General features: G+C 51.7%; 1 protein-coding gene across 1 annotated transcript in view; it reads right to left on the reverse strand.

Moving 5' to 3' along the window:
* Nucleotides 1-12,780, reverse strand: part of ARSG (arylsulfatase G) — an 86,408-nt gene that overhangs the window by 20,597 nt on the left and 53,031 nt on the right. Inside the window, exons 6-7 of the mRNA XM_007455268.1 lie at nt 10,972-11,168; nt 9,313-9,393 (exon numbers count right to left, since the gene is read on the reverse strand). Coding sequence (XP_007455330.1) covers nt 9,313-9,393; nt 10,972-11,168 — 278 coding nt within the window. The remainder of the gene's footprint in view (nt 1-9,312; nt 9,394-10,971; nt 11,169-12,780) is intronic.

The raw sequence follows: 12,780 nt of genomic DNA on the forward strand, positions 1-12,780 counted from the left end.
TTCCGATGTCGTGGTAGCTCCGACCTCTTACCTCTCAGGGGGCGGTAAGAACAATCTCCGTGCAATCTACGAATTTCCACTGGGTAATTAAAGGAATTATTTTTGTAACCACCAAGTCAAAAGTGACCACCAGTGTAACGATGACCAGCAGGCTGGAAGGGATGAGGTCATGCCTTATGGAAACATCCTGAGTACGTGTTGCGTTGAAATAACCATGACCATGCCCATCCCTCCCACACACACCCCGACCTCATCCCAGCTGAGCCAGGAATTCCACACGGTTAGCGTGTAGAGAGCCTTTCCAAGGCAAACGCTGTGTGTGTCTCACACATACCATGGTCATGCAACATCCTTATGTCTGGCTGGCGAGAACAACGATGGGGAGGGAGGGGGCGAGAGGACCGAGGCTGCTGTCACTTTGCACTCACCCTGCAGCAAATGGAACCTTTGACACCAGAAATGCTCGGCATTTTTGGGGAATTTTCTTAACCAGCTTTGGAGTCCCCCCAAGGGTTGAAGTCAGAAACGATACACAAAACAACTCATGTCTATGGACCGTTTATGTTTAGGGGTGGGGCTCTCGGAACCAAGTGGAGTTGTGTGGGGGACCGAAGGGGAAACTCTTTGACTTGGCCCAAGATGTCTCACATACCTTCTTCCGGTCCAGAGCCACGCCGGCCATAAATACCTAGAGCCCGCTCCCAATTATTCACGCATATGGAACAGAGACTCCAGAGCTACAGCGAGCATAAATCGCACTCCCACGTAGCCTTGGAATGCATGACTTATACTCCAGCTGAAGGCCAAGGAGCGGGAGGGAGCATCTAACATCGCACGTGCGGAAACTCTGCAGATAATCCCCACCACCACCCACGAGGGGCGTTTCTATGGAAGCTTGGGGAATAGGTGGGTGAAAATACGGAGTCCATTTATTTGCAAGTCCACGGAGCACAAAATTCAAACGAACTTGCTCAGCCTTTGAGGCCAGATGCTAAGGGAAAGCGAAGGTTTCAATTCGAAGAAACAAGCCAATGGTTCTGAGGGTCGACCGGAAGGCCCAAGCCAGGGGCTTGCACTGTGTTAGGGCCACAGGCGCCAGAGTACAGAGTCGGCACCAGGATTGCGTTTCCGCCTCCAGGGTGTTTCCAGAAGGGTGCACTAGCCCCTAATTAATAAATCTGCTAATTGGTCTTCACCACTAGGGGTTCTGCTCATTTGCCATAATCTTTTTTGTACTGTTCTTTTTCAGACGATTAACTTTCCTAATTCGTTTTCAGAGAAAAATATGTCAATGCGTTTGCCTTACTTCAGCAGAGAGTTGAAAGCTGGAGAGGTTAGAAGGAATTCGGCCAGTTATAAAACATGTATACGTCAACAGAGTGGACAGTGCCCTGCAGAGAATCAGGAACTGGGACAAAGAGAGGAAAATGTTGGCTGAGAGAAGCGGCTTGGTGTGGACACTTGGGGTGCAGAGAGCAATCCCTCCTCTATGTTGTCAAGACTGGCCAGCTGGTACCTGGCTGTACCCTGGGTTCTGGCTTTACCAGAAAGACACAATTATATATTCCAGCCATGCCCACAAGCCTTGTATTCAAAAGGAATTTATCTTAAAAGAGTCCAGAGTGTGGGTAAGCAATTATAAAAAATATATCCCCCAGAGCGTGGACACCTTCTCACTCCAAATTCCAGTATCTCATCGGCACTGCTAGGGGTGGGCCAACTTTAAAAGATCCGACCAGCATTCTCTGTGGGTCCCCAGGGTGGATGCCTGATAACCAAGCATCTGATTATCAGAAACATCTAACAGTGTTGTGGTTCATCTGCACCAGCAAACACTGAAACCCACAGCAGCTGGCCCTGGTCCCCTGATGTTCTCCAGTGATACCTGCTCCTACTGATGGAAACCCATCCTCCGTTAACCACAATAGTAACAGTAACAATAACTTCTCCTATTGATTGAGCCCTTCCTAAGCACCAAGCTAAGCGCACCTACCTATAATGCTAAGTGCTTCCTGGCATCATCTCCCTTAATCCTCAGGACAACTTTGTGAGCTAAGCCCTGTTATCCTCGTTCTTCAGATGAGGAGGTTGAAGCTCAGAGAGGTTAAGTAATTTGCCCAAGGTCACACAGCAAAGAAACACTAGAGTCAGGATTTGAATCCAAGTCTAACCACACAGCCAGCACCCTCAGCCATTAAACCTTCTAGGACTTTTTAGGACAGTGGCTCCCATACCCGAATGCATATTCGAATCACTAGCTTTTAAGAAATACCCATGCCAAGGTCCCTTTCCCAGAGAACTGTGATTTAAATTGGCCGGGGGTGGGGCCTGGATACCAGTACCTTGTAAAGCTCTCCTGGTGAGTTAATGTAGAGGGCGCCCGTTCCAGGCCGAGGGTGAAGAGAGCAAGGAGCAGAGTCAGAAAGTGGACACAATGCATTTTGAAGCTAATTGTAGCTTATGTGCTTTTTAATGACAGGTTTTATACGGCCCACAGCTTTATAACTTTACGCCACCGGAGTGTGAATGTGACCCTCCGTGTTATAGTGAGTAAGAACAATAGCTAAGTCCACAAAGCCAAACAGGCACTTTTTAATTTCAAAAGCTGCTCGTTAGTTGAGAGCAACCTTCATACTTTGATCAGAGGCACTGGCACATCAAAAGGGTCCATCGCGTTTGGCTTTCTGTTGAGAAACGCAAGTCTGATGGTCATGAAAACGCATTTCAGTGCACTTGCGGTTAGTTATGACTCTAATTAAGGCAGAACCTCTTACTTAAAGCCATAAATATTTAGCCTCAGCAACCAAAATATAAACAGAACCGTGATTCATGAAACTGCTTGCTTGTTTTTCCCTGGCTGCAGAGGAAAATGCCACTCCATGATGCATGGAGGAAAGGGCAGCCTGAGGAAGGCTCACCACGACCTACGCTTAGGAACGGGGTCCTTCCCAGAAAGGACCCAAATGCGATGCTTGCCTGAGTCAGAAAGGCAGTGTGGCTAATACACAGGTTGGCAAACTTCTTAGTACATGGAGCCGCCAGAAGGACACCCAGAGATGCTGGTTTAGTAAGTCTTGGGTGGGGTCTGTGTCCAAGTCATCCTGACACCAGTCTCTGAGGACCAGAAGTTGAGAAGAATTAATAAGGTAAACGGGACGACGCCTCCCACGGTGAGGCCTTGAGCAGGATTCTTACTGTCACTGCACGTCCACCTCCTCAGCTGTGAAGGGGGAAATGACTGTACTGATCTCATGGGATGGTGGAAAAGTTACGCAAGATAATGTATATAAAGCTCCAAGCAAGGTCCTTTGGCGTAGCGCCTGCCACGGAAGCGCCCAATAAATGCCATCCAAAGAAACTCCAAGCAAAACAGAAACAAAACAAAACTACCTACAGAGAGAAAATAGCAGAAGCTGCAACCTGGCAAAACATACACTGAATTCAGCCCCCTGACAGTTTGGTTTGGCACGAGTCATATTTCTTTTTAAACTAAATTTGAATGTTGTCAGTCAGAGCCCTCGATCTGATTTACCGAGTCCCTAATGCTGGCCACAATGGACACAAACAAACAGTTGTTCATTTATACTACCTGCCTGGCCCCTCAAGGCATTTACATTTGTGACTCGGATAGAACATGCGTGTTCTGAGGAGCACACGCTCTATAACCTTCTAAAGAAGCAGAGGCTTCATTTCTAAATATAAATACATGCCTCTGTCAAGGCTGCCCGGAGCGCACACACTAGTTTTCTAGAAACACAGGGCAGCCAGGCCTCTGTTGGGGCAAAGGACCCTGGCTGCCCTGGGGCGGCCGTGAGTGTGGGCATGGGGACTTCCAAGCCCGGCAGGGGACATCATTTGACTTCCACTGGGTCCCCAGTAGCTGGCCCTGCCCCCAGCCGGGGCCAAGAGCCCCTCCCTCGCCCCTCACTCCCTCCCCCAGTCCCCCCCAACCCCGACCCCTCTCCGTCCCACCCCCTGCCCCAAATGGACAGAAGGCCCAGGATGTAGAGCACGCTTCCCAGTGGGAAAGGTTATGTAACCACCTGATAGCATCAAGTTACAACCAAGGTCTCCTAGAAGCCAAGGATGCCAAATTCAACAGCATGTTTCCTCATCACCAGGGGGGGAGGAAGGAACAGTTCTGTTCTTCAAATAAAGCAAGAAAAGATTTTCCAGACAGAGGAGCCGTCAGTTAGGGGACAAACAAGGTGTTGGTTCTGTCCCGGAGAGGAAATAGGTCTGGAGCAGGGAAGGGAGGCCGGCAGCTGGCAACCAGGGGGGCCGCGGGCTTGGGGTTCGGCAGCGGCCCTGCTGTGCCCCCTGGCCCCCGGTTCGGTCTCTCCTCACCCCTACAGGACGCAGGCCAAGCCCGGTGGAGCACCCTCACTCCAGCACGGGATGAAGGGATGACTGCAGGAGACGCTGCCTCATCACATCAGCTGAGCAGAGTGGCTCAGCCAGGAAAGGGGTGGGGGGCAGCCCAGGGGCCCTGGGAACAGGGGAGGCAGCGTGTGGCCTGATGCGCTGGGCCGGCTGTGGGGAGAAAGCAGCAGGGCTCTGGGCACTGTTTGTCCTGCTCCATCGCAAAAACACTGACTGCCTTCTCTCTTTCACCAGCTCCCGAGACTGGCCCCGTTTACAGCAGGATACACAGGCATCCCACTGACAAGGAACCTGGACCCCTCTCGGTCCCACCCCCTGCCCCAAATGGACAGAAGGCCCAGGATGTAGAGCACGCTTCCCAGTGGGAAAGGTTATGTAACCACCTGATAGCATCAAGTTACAACCAAGGTCTCCTAGAAGCCAAGGATGCCAAATTCAACAGCATGTTTCCTCATCACCAGGGGGGGAGGAAGGAACAGTTCTGTTCTTCAAATAAAGCAAGAAAAGATTTTCCAGACAGAGGAGCCGTCAGTTAGGGGACAAACAAGGTGTTGGTTCTGTCCCGGAGAGGAAATAGGTCTGGAGCAGGGAAGGGAGGCCGGCAGCTGGCAACCAGGGGGGCCGCGGGCTTGGGGTTCGGCAGCGGCCCTGCTGTGCCCCCTGGCCCCCGGTTCGGTCTCTCCTCACCCCTACAGGACGCAGGCCAAGCCCGGTGGAGCACCCTCACTCCAGCACGGGATGAAGGGATGACTGCAGGAGACGCTGCCTCATCACATCAGCTGAGCAGAGTGGCTCAGCCAGGAAAGGGGTGGGGGGCAGCCCAGGGGCCCTGGGAACAGGGGAGGCAGCGTGTGGCCTGATGCGCTGGGCCGGCTGTGGGGAGAAAGCAGCAGGGCTCTGGGCACTGTTTGTCCTGCTCCATCGCAAAAACACTGACTGCCTTCTCTCTTTCACCAGCTCCCGAGACTGGCCCCGTTTACAGCAGGATACACAGGCATCCCACTGACAAGGAACCTGCTCAAAGAAGAGCAGGTGGCCCAGAGGGACCCCCCAGCCCCTCCCCCGTGACCCGGGTCCCCTGGCCATGCCCCTGCCACCCAGGGCTCTGCCCGCCTTCCCAGAGCCCCCAGCAGTGGCCTGGGCAGCGAGGAGAGGTTGACGGGAAGCCAGCTTGGAGACTGAGGAAGGGGAAGTGTTTACCCCTCCGCAAAGTGCGTCTCCAGATCTCCTGGGAAAAGAAAAAGGTAACCAGATCCAGTCCCCCCACAAATGCAAGTGCTGTGTCCCACAGATACCACATCCAGACACAACGTTTGTGCAAGGCCCTGCCCCCCACAAAGGGTGTTGTCTTGACACGAAGGAAGTCCGGCCTCGGAGCAGTTTCCAAACCAGCGGCCCAGAACTCTTGGGAAGTGGCCCTCATGCTGCTTAAGGTGCCTGTGTACTTGGGCAGGAAAACCCTTCTCAGCTCATTTCTTCCAATTACTCTCTTTGTGGGAACCCTCCCCCACCCCAGTTTGTTTCGGCTGGGAGTGAAGAGATGGAGTTGTATGGGGGTAGTAGAGGCCAGGCACCTCCCGGCCAGCGTCCCAGTTGGCCCTGCGCCGTCCTGCGAGGCGGGTCTCCACTGCCCTTACTGGGGAGGACGCAGGGCTGGAAGGGGCCGCCAGGCACCAGGTCCTGAGCTGAGTCGAGAATCACGCCTCCGAAACCCTCTCTCCATCTCTCCACTCTGCCTCCCATAAGGGAGCCCCTGTCACAGGGGCTAACGAGGTTCTCCCTGACAACCATGGAGGGGGCAGAGAAGTAAGACAGGACGTTGCAGACAGCTGGGCAGTCAGTCGGGTGTAACAGGGCGTAAGAACAGTGAAAATGTGGGTTGAGGAATGAGCCGGGTGGTGGTCAGAGCGTGTGGCCCCTCAGTCGATGGCTGGCCCCGGGGAAGCCCTCTGCCCCGCTCAGCCTCAGATCCCTCTTTGGCCAACAAGACAGTTGGAGTAGAGCTCGCTGAGGCCTCCCTGGCACTGTTTGAATGCGGGGAGATTCCTGCAGACTGTCACTCGCTCCCCTTTATTTATCATCTTTGACTCAATAGAAATGTCTATATATACATACACCACGTGTTCTTTATCCATTCATCTATCGATGGACACTTAGGTCACTTCCATATTTTGGCTATTGTAAATAATGCTGCAATGAACATAGGGGTGCATATATCTTTTGGAATTCGTATTTTCATTTTCTTCAGCTAAACAGTGGGATTGCTGGATTGCGTGGTAGCGCTACTTTTAATCTTTGGAGGACTGTGCATACCGTTTCCCACAGTGGCTGCACCAACTTGTGCTCCTTTTTGTCCACACCATCCCCAACTTTGTTTCGGATTCAGTAGGTCTGGGGTGAGGCCCTAGAATCTGCATTGCTAACAAGTTCTCAGGTGGTATTGATGTCGCTGGTCCTGGGACCTCACCTGATAACCCACTGGTCTAGATCTGACAGTTCTAGACTCGAAGGGCGCTAGATGTGGATATCCCAAATTGCTGGCTCTCAGAGTGGTCCCTGGACCAGCTGCATCAGCATCACCTAGGAGCTGGTTAGAAATGCAACATCTCCATCACCAAGCCAGACCTACTGGGTGCAGGATCCCCAGGGGACCATCTACACGTTAAAGTCTGAGAAACACTGCTCTAGACCGTCATTCTTTAAAGCCGGGGCTTTGTTGATCTTTGTGTCCCCAGCACTGAGCACAGTTCCTGGCACATAGTAGGTGCTCAACAAGTAGAAGGAAATAGAAGGAAAGGAGGCTACGCTCTGCTGATACATGTGTTTCTCATAAAGTCCTCCCCTCAAAGAATGGGCTACAGTCCACACCCGTAAACTGGTTCACTATTTTAAAACTGCCTCCTAAGGGGGAGAAGAGAAAAGATAAGGCAGGTCCTCAGATAGGAGATCAGAGGTCGTCTTCTTAGGAAACAGAAAGATCCCCACAGAGGGGCCTCTTACGGACAGATTTTTATCCCTCAACCTTGGTCTCTGTGCCTTCAGGGCTTTTACTCTTGAGAGTAAAAATGATTCCAGGCTCTTGTAACTGAGCGTTGAAGACGGCAGCCTGGCCCGAGGGTACCCCAGGTACAGAGAGGAGGAATTATCATCAGCGAATGCAAAAAAACCACTCCCAGTTGGCACTGTATTTCTCTAGGCTGTGGCTGCAGCCACCACTTTGGGTCCTAGCATCTTTTCCTGGTGCAGCTCTCCAGGAACGAGAACTAAATTACAGCGCTCTTGAACGAACTGGATGGGCCAAAGAGATCCATGCACAGAGGAACGCCACCCCCCAGAGGGATGGATGAAGTGGTCTGGTCACTGGGCAGCACCCAGTTTCCCTGACTTCCACCACATATGTCCACACACGAGATGATGTGGTCACAGCTCAGCAGCCACTCACCTGTAAAGTTCTCAAGGGATCTGATCCAAGGGACGCCAGGGTAAAGCACTTCCTTCTCACAGCTAGCCTTGGGACACACGAAAATTCTAGCTTCTAGGTAACTACGAATATTCTGCCAGTCATCTGAAAGGGAACTCGTGTCCTCCGACTTGGACACAGCTGGGGCCGCAGGTCAGAAGCCAGCCAGACAGCATGGCAAACCCAGCCCCAAGGCATAATCTTGCCAAGTCCACCTCTGCACCCCTCGGATACAAGCACCTTCTGAAATTTTTATTTTAAGTTTTTCATTAAAAAAATTAATTAAAAAAATTTTTAATTGGTAAAAAAAAAAAAAAAAAAAAAAGTGGGAATAACTACACTTAAACCCTTCCTCCCCTACCCAGAGGTAATCACTGCTAATCTTTTGTTATCAGTACCTTTTGTTGCCTCTCTCAAGATTTTTCTGAGAATACATGCACTTAGTTTTATACAATAAAATCGTACTTTACATATGGTTTTGTGACCTGATTTACTCACTGAAAAATATTTAATGTAACTGTTTCCAGGTCAGTCATATGCACCATTTTCAGTGGCTCCTTAGTGTTTCTTTAAATGCATGTATCATAATTTCTTTGAGCACTCCTCTCTTGCTGGACACTTGGGTTACGTCTAACTATTTTTCTCAAGAAAAACCTACTGCAACGAGCGTTCTTTTACATACGTCATTGTGCACTTGGCTTATTATTTCTTGAAGACAAATTCTTTAAAAGAGGAATTAATGCATCGCCCAGCATGCATATTTTTCAAGACTTTGGTCCATACTGCCGAATTGTCCCCAGCACGACTGCTCTTTCAGAGAGTGAGGTCCTTTTGGGGCAACCTTCCCAGCAGATGGGCGCTGAGCTGAGGGCTGACGGGTGTTTACATAAAGAGAGGCAGTACGGTGTAGTGGGAAGATCACCAGCTTTAACTTGGTAGCAAGCCTGGCCCCGTCCTCCCAAACTGTGTGACTCTAGGCAAGTTACTTAGCCTCTCTCATTCTTCAGCTGTAAGTGGAGTGATTACTACCTGCCTTTCACTAAGGTTTAGAGCTAATGCATACAGAAACCTTGCATAGTTGTGCACGAAATATTTCTTGAATGAATGAAATGAATTAGTGTTTGGATGGGTGGAGGGATGACTTTTAAAAAAGGAAAGAAAAGAAAGCAAGGAGGAAGATTGAGGACATGAGGGTGAGGGTAGAGGCAAAGCATACTTGCTGGGCTGCCTGTCAGCGGGCCGACGCCCTAGGAGGGAAGGAAAGGGAACCCCCTGGGGTGAACACGCACTTTCTCCGCTCCAAATTGTTTCTCTTCTGGGAGCTAGTGGCTGTGAGTAATCTGTCCCTATTTCACAATGATGTCCCAAGACCCGGCTATAAACTGGTCCTCCCAGAGGCCGGATCTCATGCCCCAGCCCGGACTCAGCACCCGCGGGGAGATGCCCCAACCCCAGCTGTGAGCCTCTACCTTGACGAGTTTGCCACGATCCAGTGAAGGGCCCCATGCTCCCTGCCAGCTCACACTTCTGAGCCCACGGGCCATTGTCTCCTAGAAACCAAAAAAAGCAACACGCAGCAGTCAACAGGCTGGAGGATGCTTCTGCCCGGTTCTCTCTCTCTCTCCTCGGTCTCTGTCTCGTCTCTCTCTCTCTCTCTCTCTCTCTCTCTGTCTCGTGTCTCTCTCTCTCTCTCTGTCTCGTCTCTCTCTCTCTTTCTCTCTCTCTCTCTCTCTCTCTCTCTCTCTCTCTCTCTCTCTCTCTCTCTCTCTCTCTCTCTCTCTCTTCCCACATCCCTGTGCACAGCAGGGGACTGGAGAGAAAAAGGACCTGTGAAAACAAATGCAACCCTACCCTTGAAGGACCTTTTAGAGGGGGCTGCCTCCGATGGGCTTTCCAGAGAGGTGGGCTGTCCTGCCCCGAGCTCGCCCCACACTGAGGCTTTTGCCTTTGGATCTGGGCTCAGCAATTCCATTGCCATTATCTTCAGCCAGGCAACTTTTTCTTTTCTTTCCTTTTGTTTTTTGTGGTTTTCTTTTGGCCGCATGGCATGTGGAATCTTAGTTCGCCGACCAGGCATAGAACCCGTGCCCCCTGCAGTGGAAGCACGGAGACCTAACCTCTGCACCACCAGGGAAGTGCCCCAGCAACTCTTTCTTGAGCCCCTATGATGCACACATACGTGATCTCCTGATCCCCCAATGTGCTATGGAATAGATTTCACTGTTAGCTTGATTCTGCCGATGAGGAAGGAGAGGCTTACAGAGGTTAAAGTAACTTTCCTGGCACTCCCCAGGTGGCGCAGTGGTTAAGAATCCGCCTGCCAATGCAGGGGACACGGGTTCGAGCCTTGATCCGGGAAGATCCCACATGCCGCGGAGCAACTAAGCCCGTGCGCCGCAACTCCTGAGCCTGCGCTCTAAAGCCCGCGAGCCACAACTACTGAAGCCCGTGTGCCTAGAGCCCGTGCTCCGCAACAAAAGAAGCAACTGCGATGAGAAGCCCACGCAACGAAGAGTAGCCCCCGCTCGCCGCAACTAGAGAAAGTCTGCGGGTAGCAACGAAGACCCAACGCAGCCAAAAATAAATAAATAAATTTATAAAAAATAAAAAATAAATAAAGTAACTTTCCCAAGAGTAGAGATTCAAATCCAAGTGTCCACCACTCTCGCTCCAGACAGGGACCCGAGACCAGTGATGCCTGTGTGGGCCCTTTAAACAGCTCACTAGTCCAGCGCCACTCAGCCAGAAGATGTGACCTGCTGACCGGTGGCAACCTTTGGGATGGGGGAAGACGGTAAAGAAGCACTCTTGGAATTGCCCGAGGATTACAGAGGTCCACAATGTCAAAGTCACTCATTAACAATTAACAGCCATACCCGGATGGCCCTGATCAACACCCAAGGGGCCAGCAGGGCACCCGCTCTCTCTGTGCAAAGCCTTTCCAACGGACCAACGGACAGGTGCTCAGCACGCAGGCCAACGAATGCGAGCAGGGCCCCAAGTTCAAGGCAAGCCCCCCTGCCCAGCTGGAGAGGGTCACTCGCCCAGACCCTGCTCTCGTGTGGGGCGTGTGTGGGGTTTTATCCATTAGATCCGAGTGGGGCTGGCTGGGGTTTACTACTCTTCACCTGTAAACCAAAGGAATGTGTTGTTTTTAGCTGTGAGGTCGACTTTGTCCTTGATCTGGCCCACGAGGCTGTCCATCTCCCGGAGAGCCGCGCTGTACGGCCTTCGACCCCCGGGTTCTGCTGACAGCAGGTTCCTGGACAGGGGCACGTGCATGTGGGCCAGGCCCACGTAGAGCAGGAAGGGTCTTCCGCTGGCACTGAAACGAGAGAGCCGGAGGTGACTCTCCAGAAGGGTCCCGTGGCCTCAGAGAAGAGCCCCGAACCCCTTCCACCCTGTGTGCTCAGGAAGCACACATCCGTCTACAGCCTGCAAAGGCAATGGGGGGATAAAGCTAGTTAAAGACTGAGAGTAACTGTAATACTCGCTTCTGCCCTTTTAACATTTACCGAGAGCTTATTGAACGTGACTCACGTTGCCTGAATTCATCCTCATAAAACCCCCCAAGTTCCCTTTTCCGGATGAAGCGTCAGAGGCTCAGGGAAACTGAGAGGCTTACCCAAGGTTAGTAAGCGACCAACTCTGGGTTTAAACTAAGGTCTGGCTGAGAGCAGAGCCCTGGCTCTAAGCAGCTTCATTCTAACGTCCAGTGCAAACGTATTTTTAAGTTCCAGCTGCTCTCTCGCAGCATCCAGGCCATCGTCTCCATTCCCAGCCTTGGCTCTTTCTAGGAGATGAACGGGTGACTGAAACGGACCACGGGGAATTCCAAGGCCATAGCTGGGAACGTCTAGATCAAGGTCCTGGTAGAGGCCAGGCTCCCGGCTGCCCCTACTCTGATCCTGCAGGTTCCCCTGGGAGGCCTCTGCTTCCTGCCTGCCCCCCACCTGCATTCCCAGGCCAGGGGCAGGGTCAAGGGCTGCAGCAGGGACCCTCGGGGAGCCCCTTCCCACAACCCACCCCTGTGGGGGGTCTTTCAGAGGACACAGGGAGGGCAAGGGGGGAACTTCAGGCGAGTCCATAGGGTGGTGACAGAAGCGCGGCTCTTTTACACCAGGACACCTGGACACTCGACTTTCAAACTGGCCTGAGCGTTCTCGGCTGCCCCCGATTCACACCACCCCACATCAAGCTCTCTGAGTCCCCCAGCCTCAGCTCTGCACCAAACCTCGCCCTGGAGACGCCCCTGCATCCCAACTCCCAAAGTCCCCTGATTGGGACTGTACTGCACTCAGCTCTCTTTGAAGGACAGAAGTTGCACGTCCCAGACGGGGGCCTCTCCTTCCCCATTCTAGTCAACAACTTCTCTGCCACATTTCACGAGCTGCATCGTCCATGTCCACAAGTCATGAGTGGCTATTCTGATTTCAATTCACGAACATGAAATAAAGCTAAGAATTCAGCGTCTCACATGCTATACCATGGATGAGCCTTGAAGACACGATGCTCAGTGAAATAAGCCAGTCACCAAAGGACAAATGTGGCACGATTCCCCTTATAGGACGTACTTGGAGTGGTGTGCTTCATACAGACAGAAAGGAGAGCTGTGGAGGCCCGGGGCTGCAAGGAAGGGAAGACGGGCAGCTGGTGTTTAACAGGTACAGAGTTTCCGTTTGGGAAGATGAAAAAGTTCTAGAGATGGATAGTGGGGATGGTTGCAGAACAGTGTGAATGTACTTAAAACCACAGAACTGTACACTTACAAAAGTAAATTAAAAAAACAGGGAGGGTGGGAAGGGAGGGAAACGCAAGAGGGAAGAGATATGGGGACATAGGTATATGTATAACTGATTCACTTTGTTATACAGCAGAAAGTAACACACCACTGTAAAGCAATTATACTCCAATAAAGATGTCAAAAATTTTTTTTT

This window comes from Lipotes vexillifer, unplaced genomic scaffold, assembly GCF_000442215.2.
Source record: "Lipotes vexillifer unplaced genomic scaffold, Lipotes_vexillifer_v1.1 scaffold664, whole genome shotgun sequence".
Taxonomy (NCBI): domain Eukaryota; kingdom Metazoa; phylum Chordata; class Mammalia; order Artiodactyla; family Lipotidae; genus Lipotes; species Lipotes vexillifer.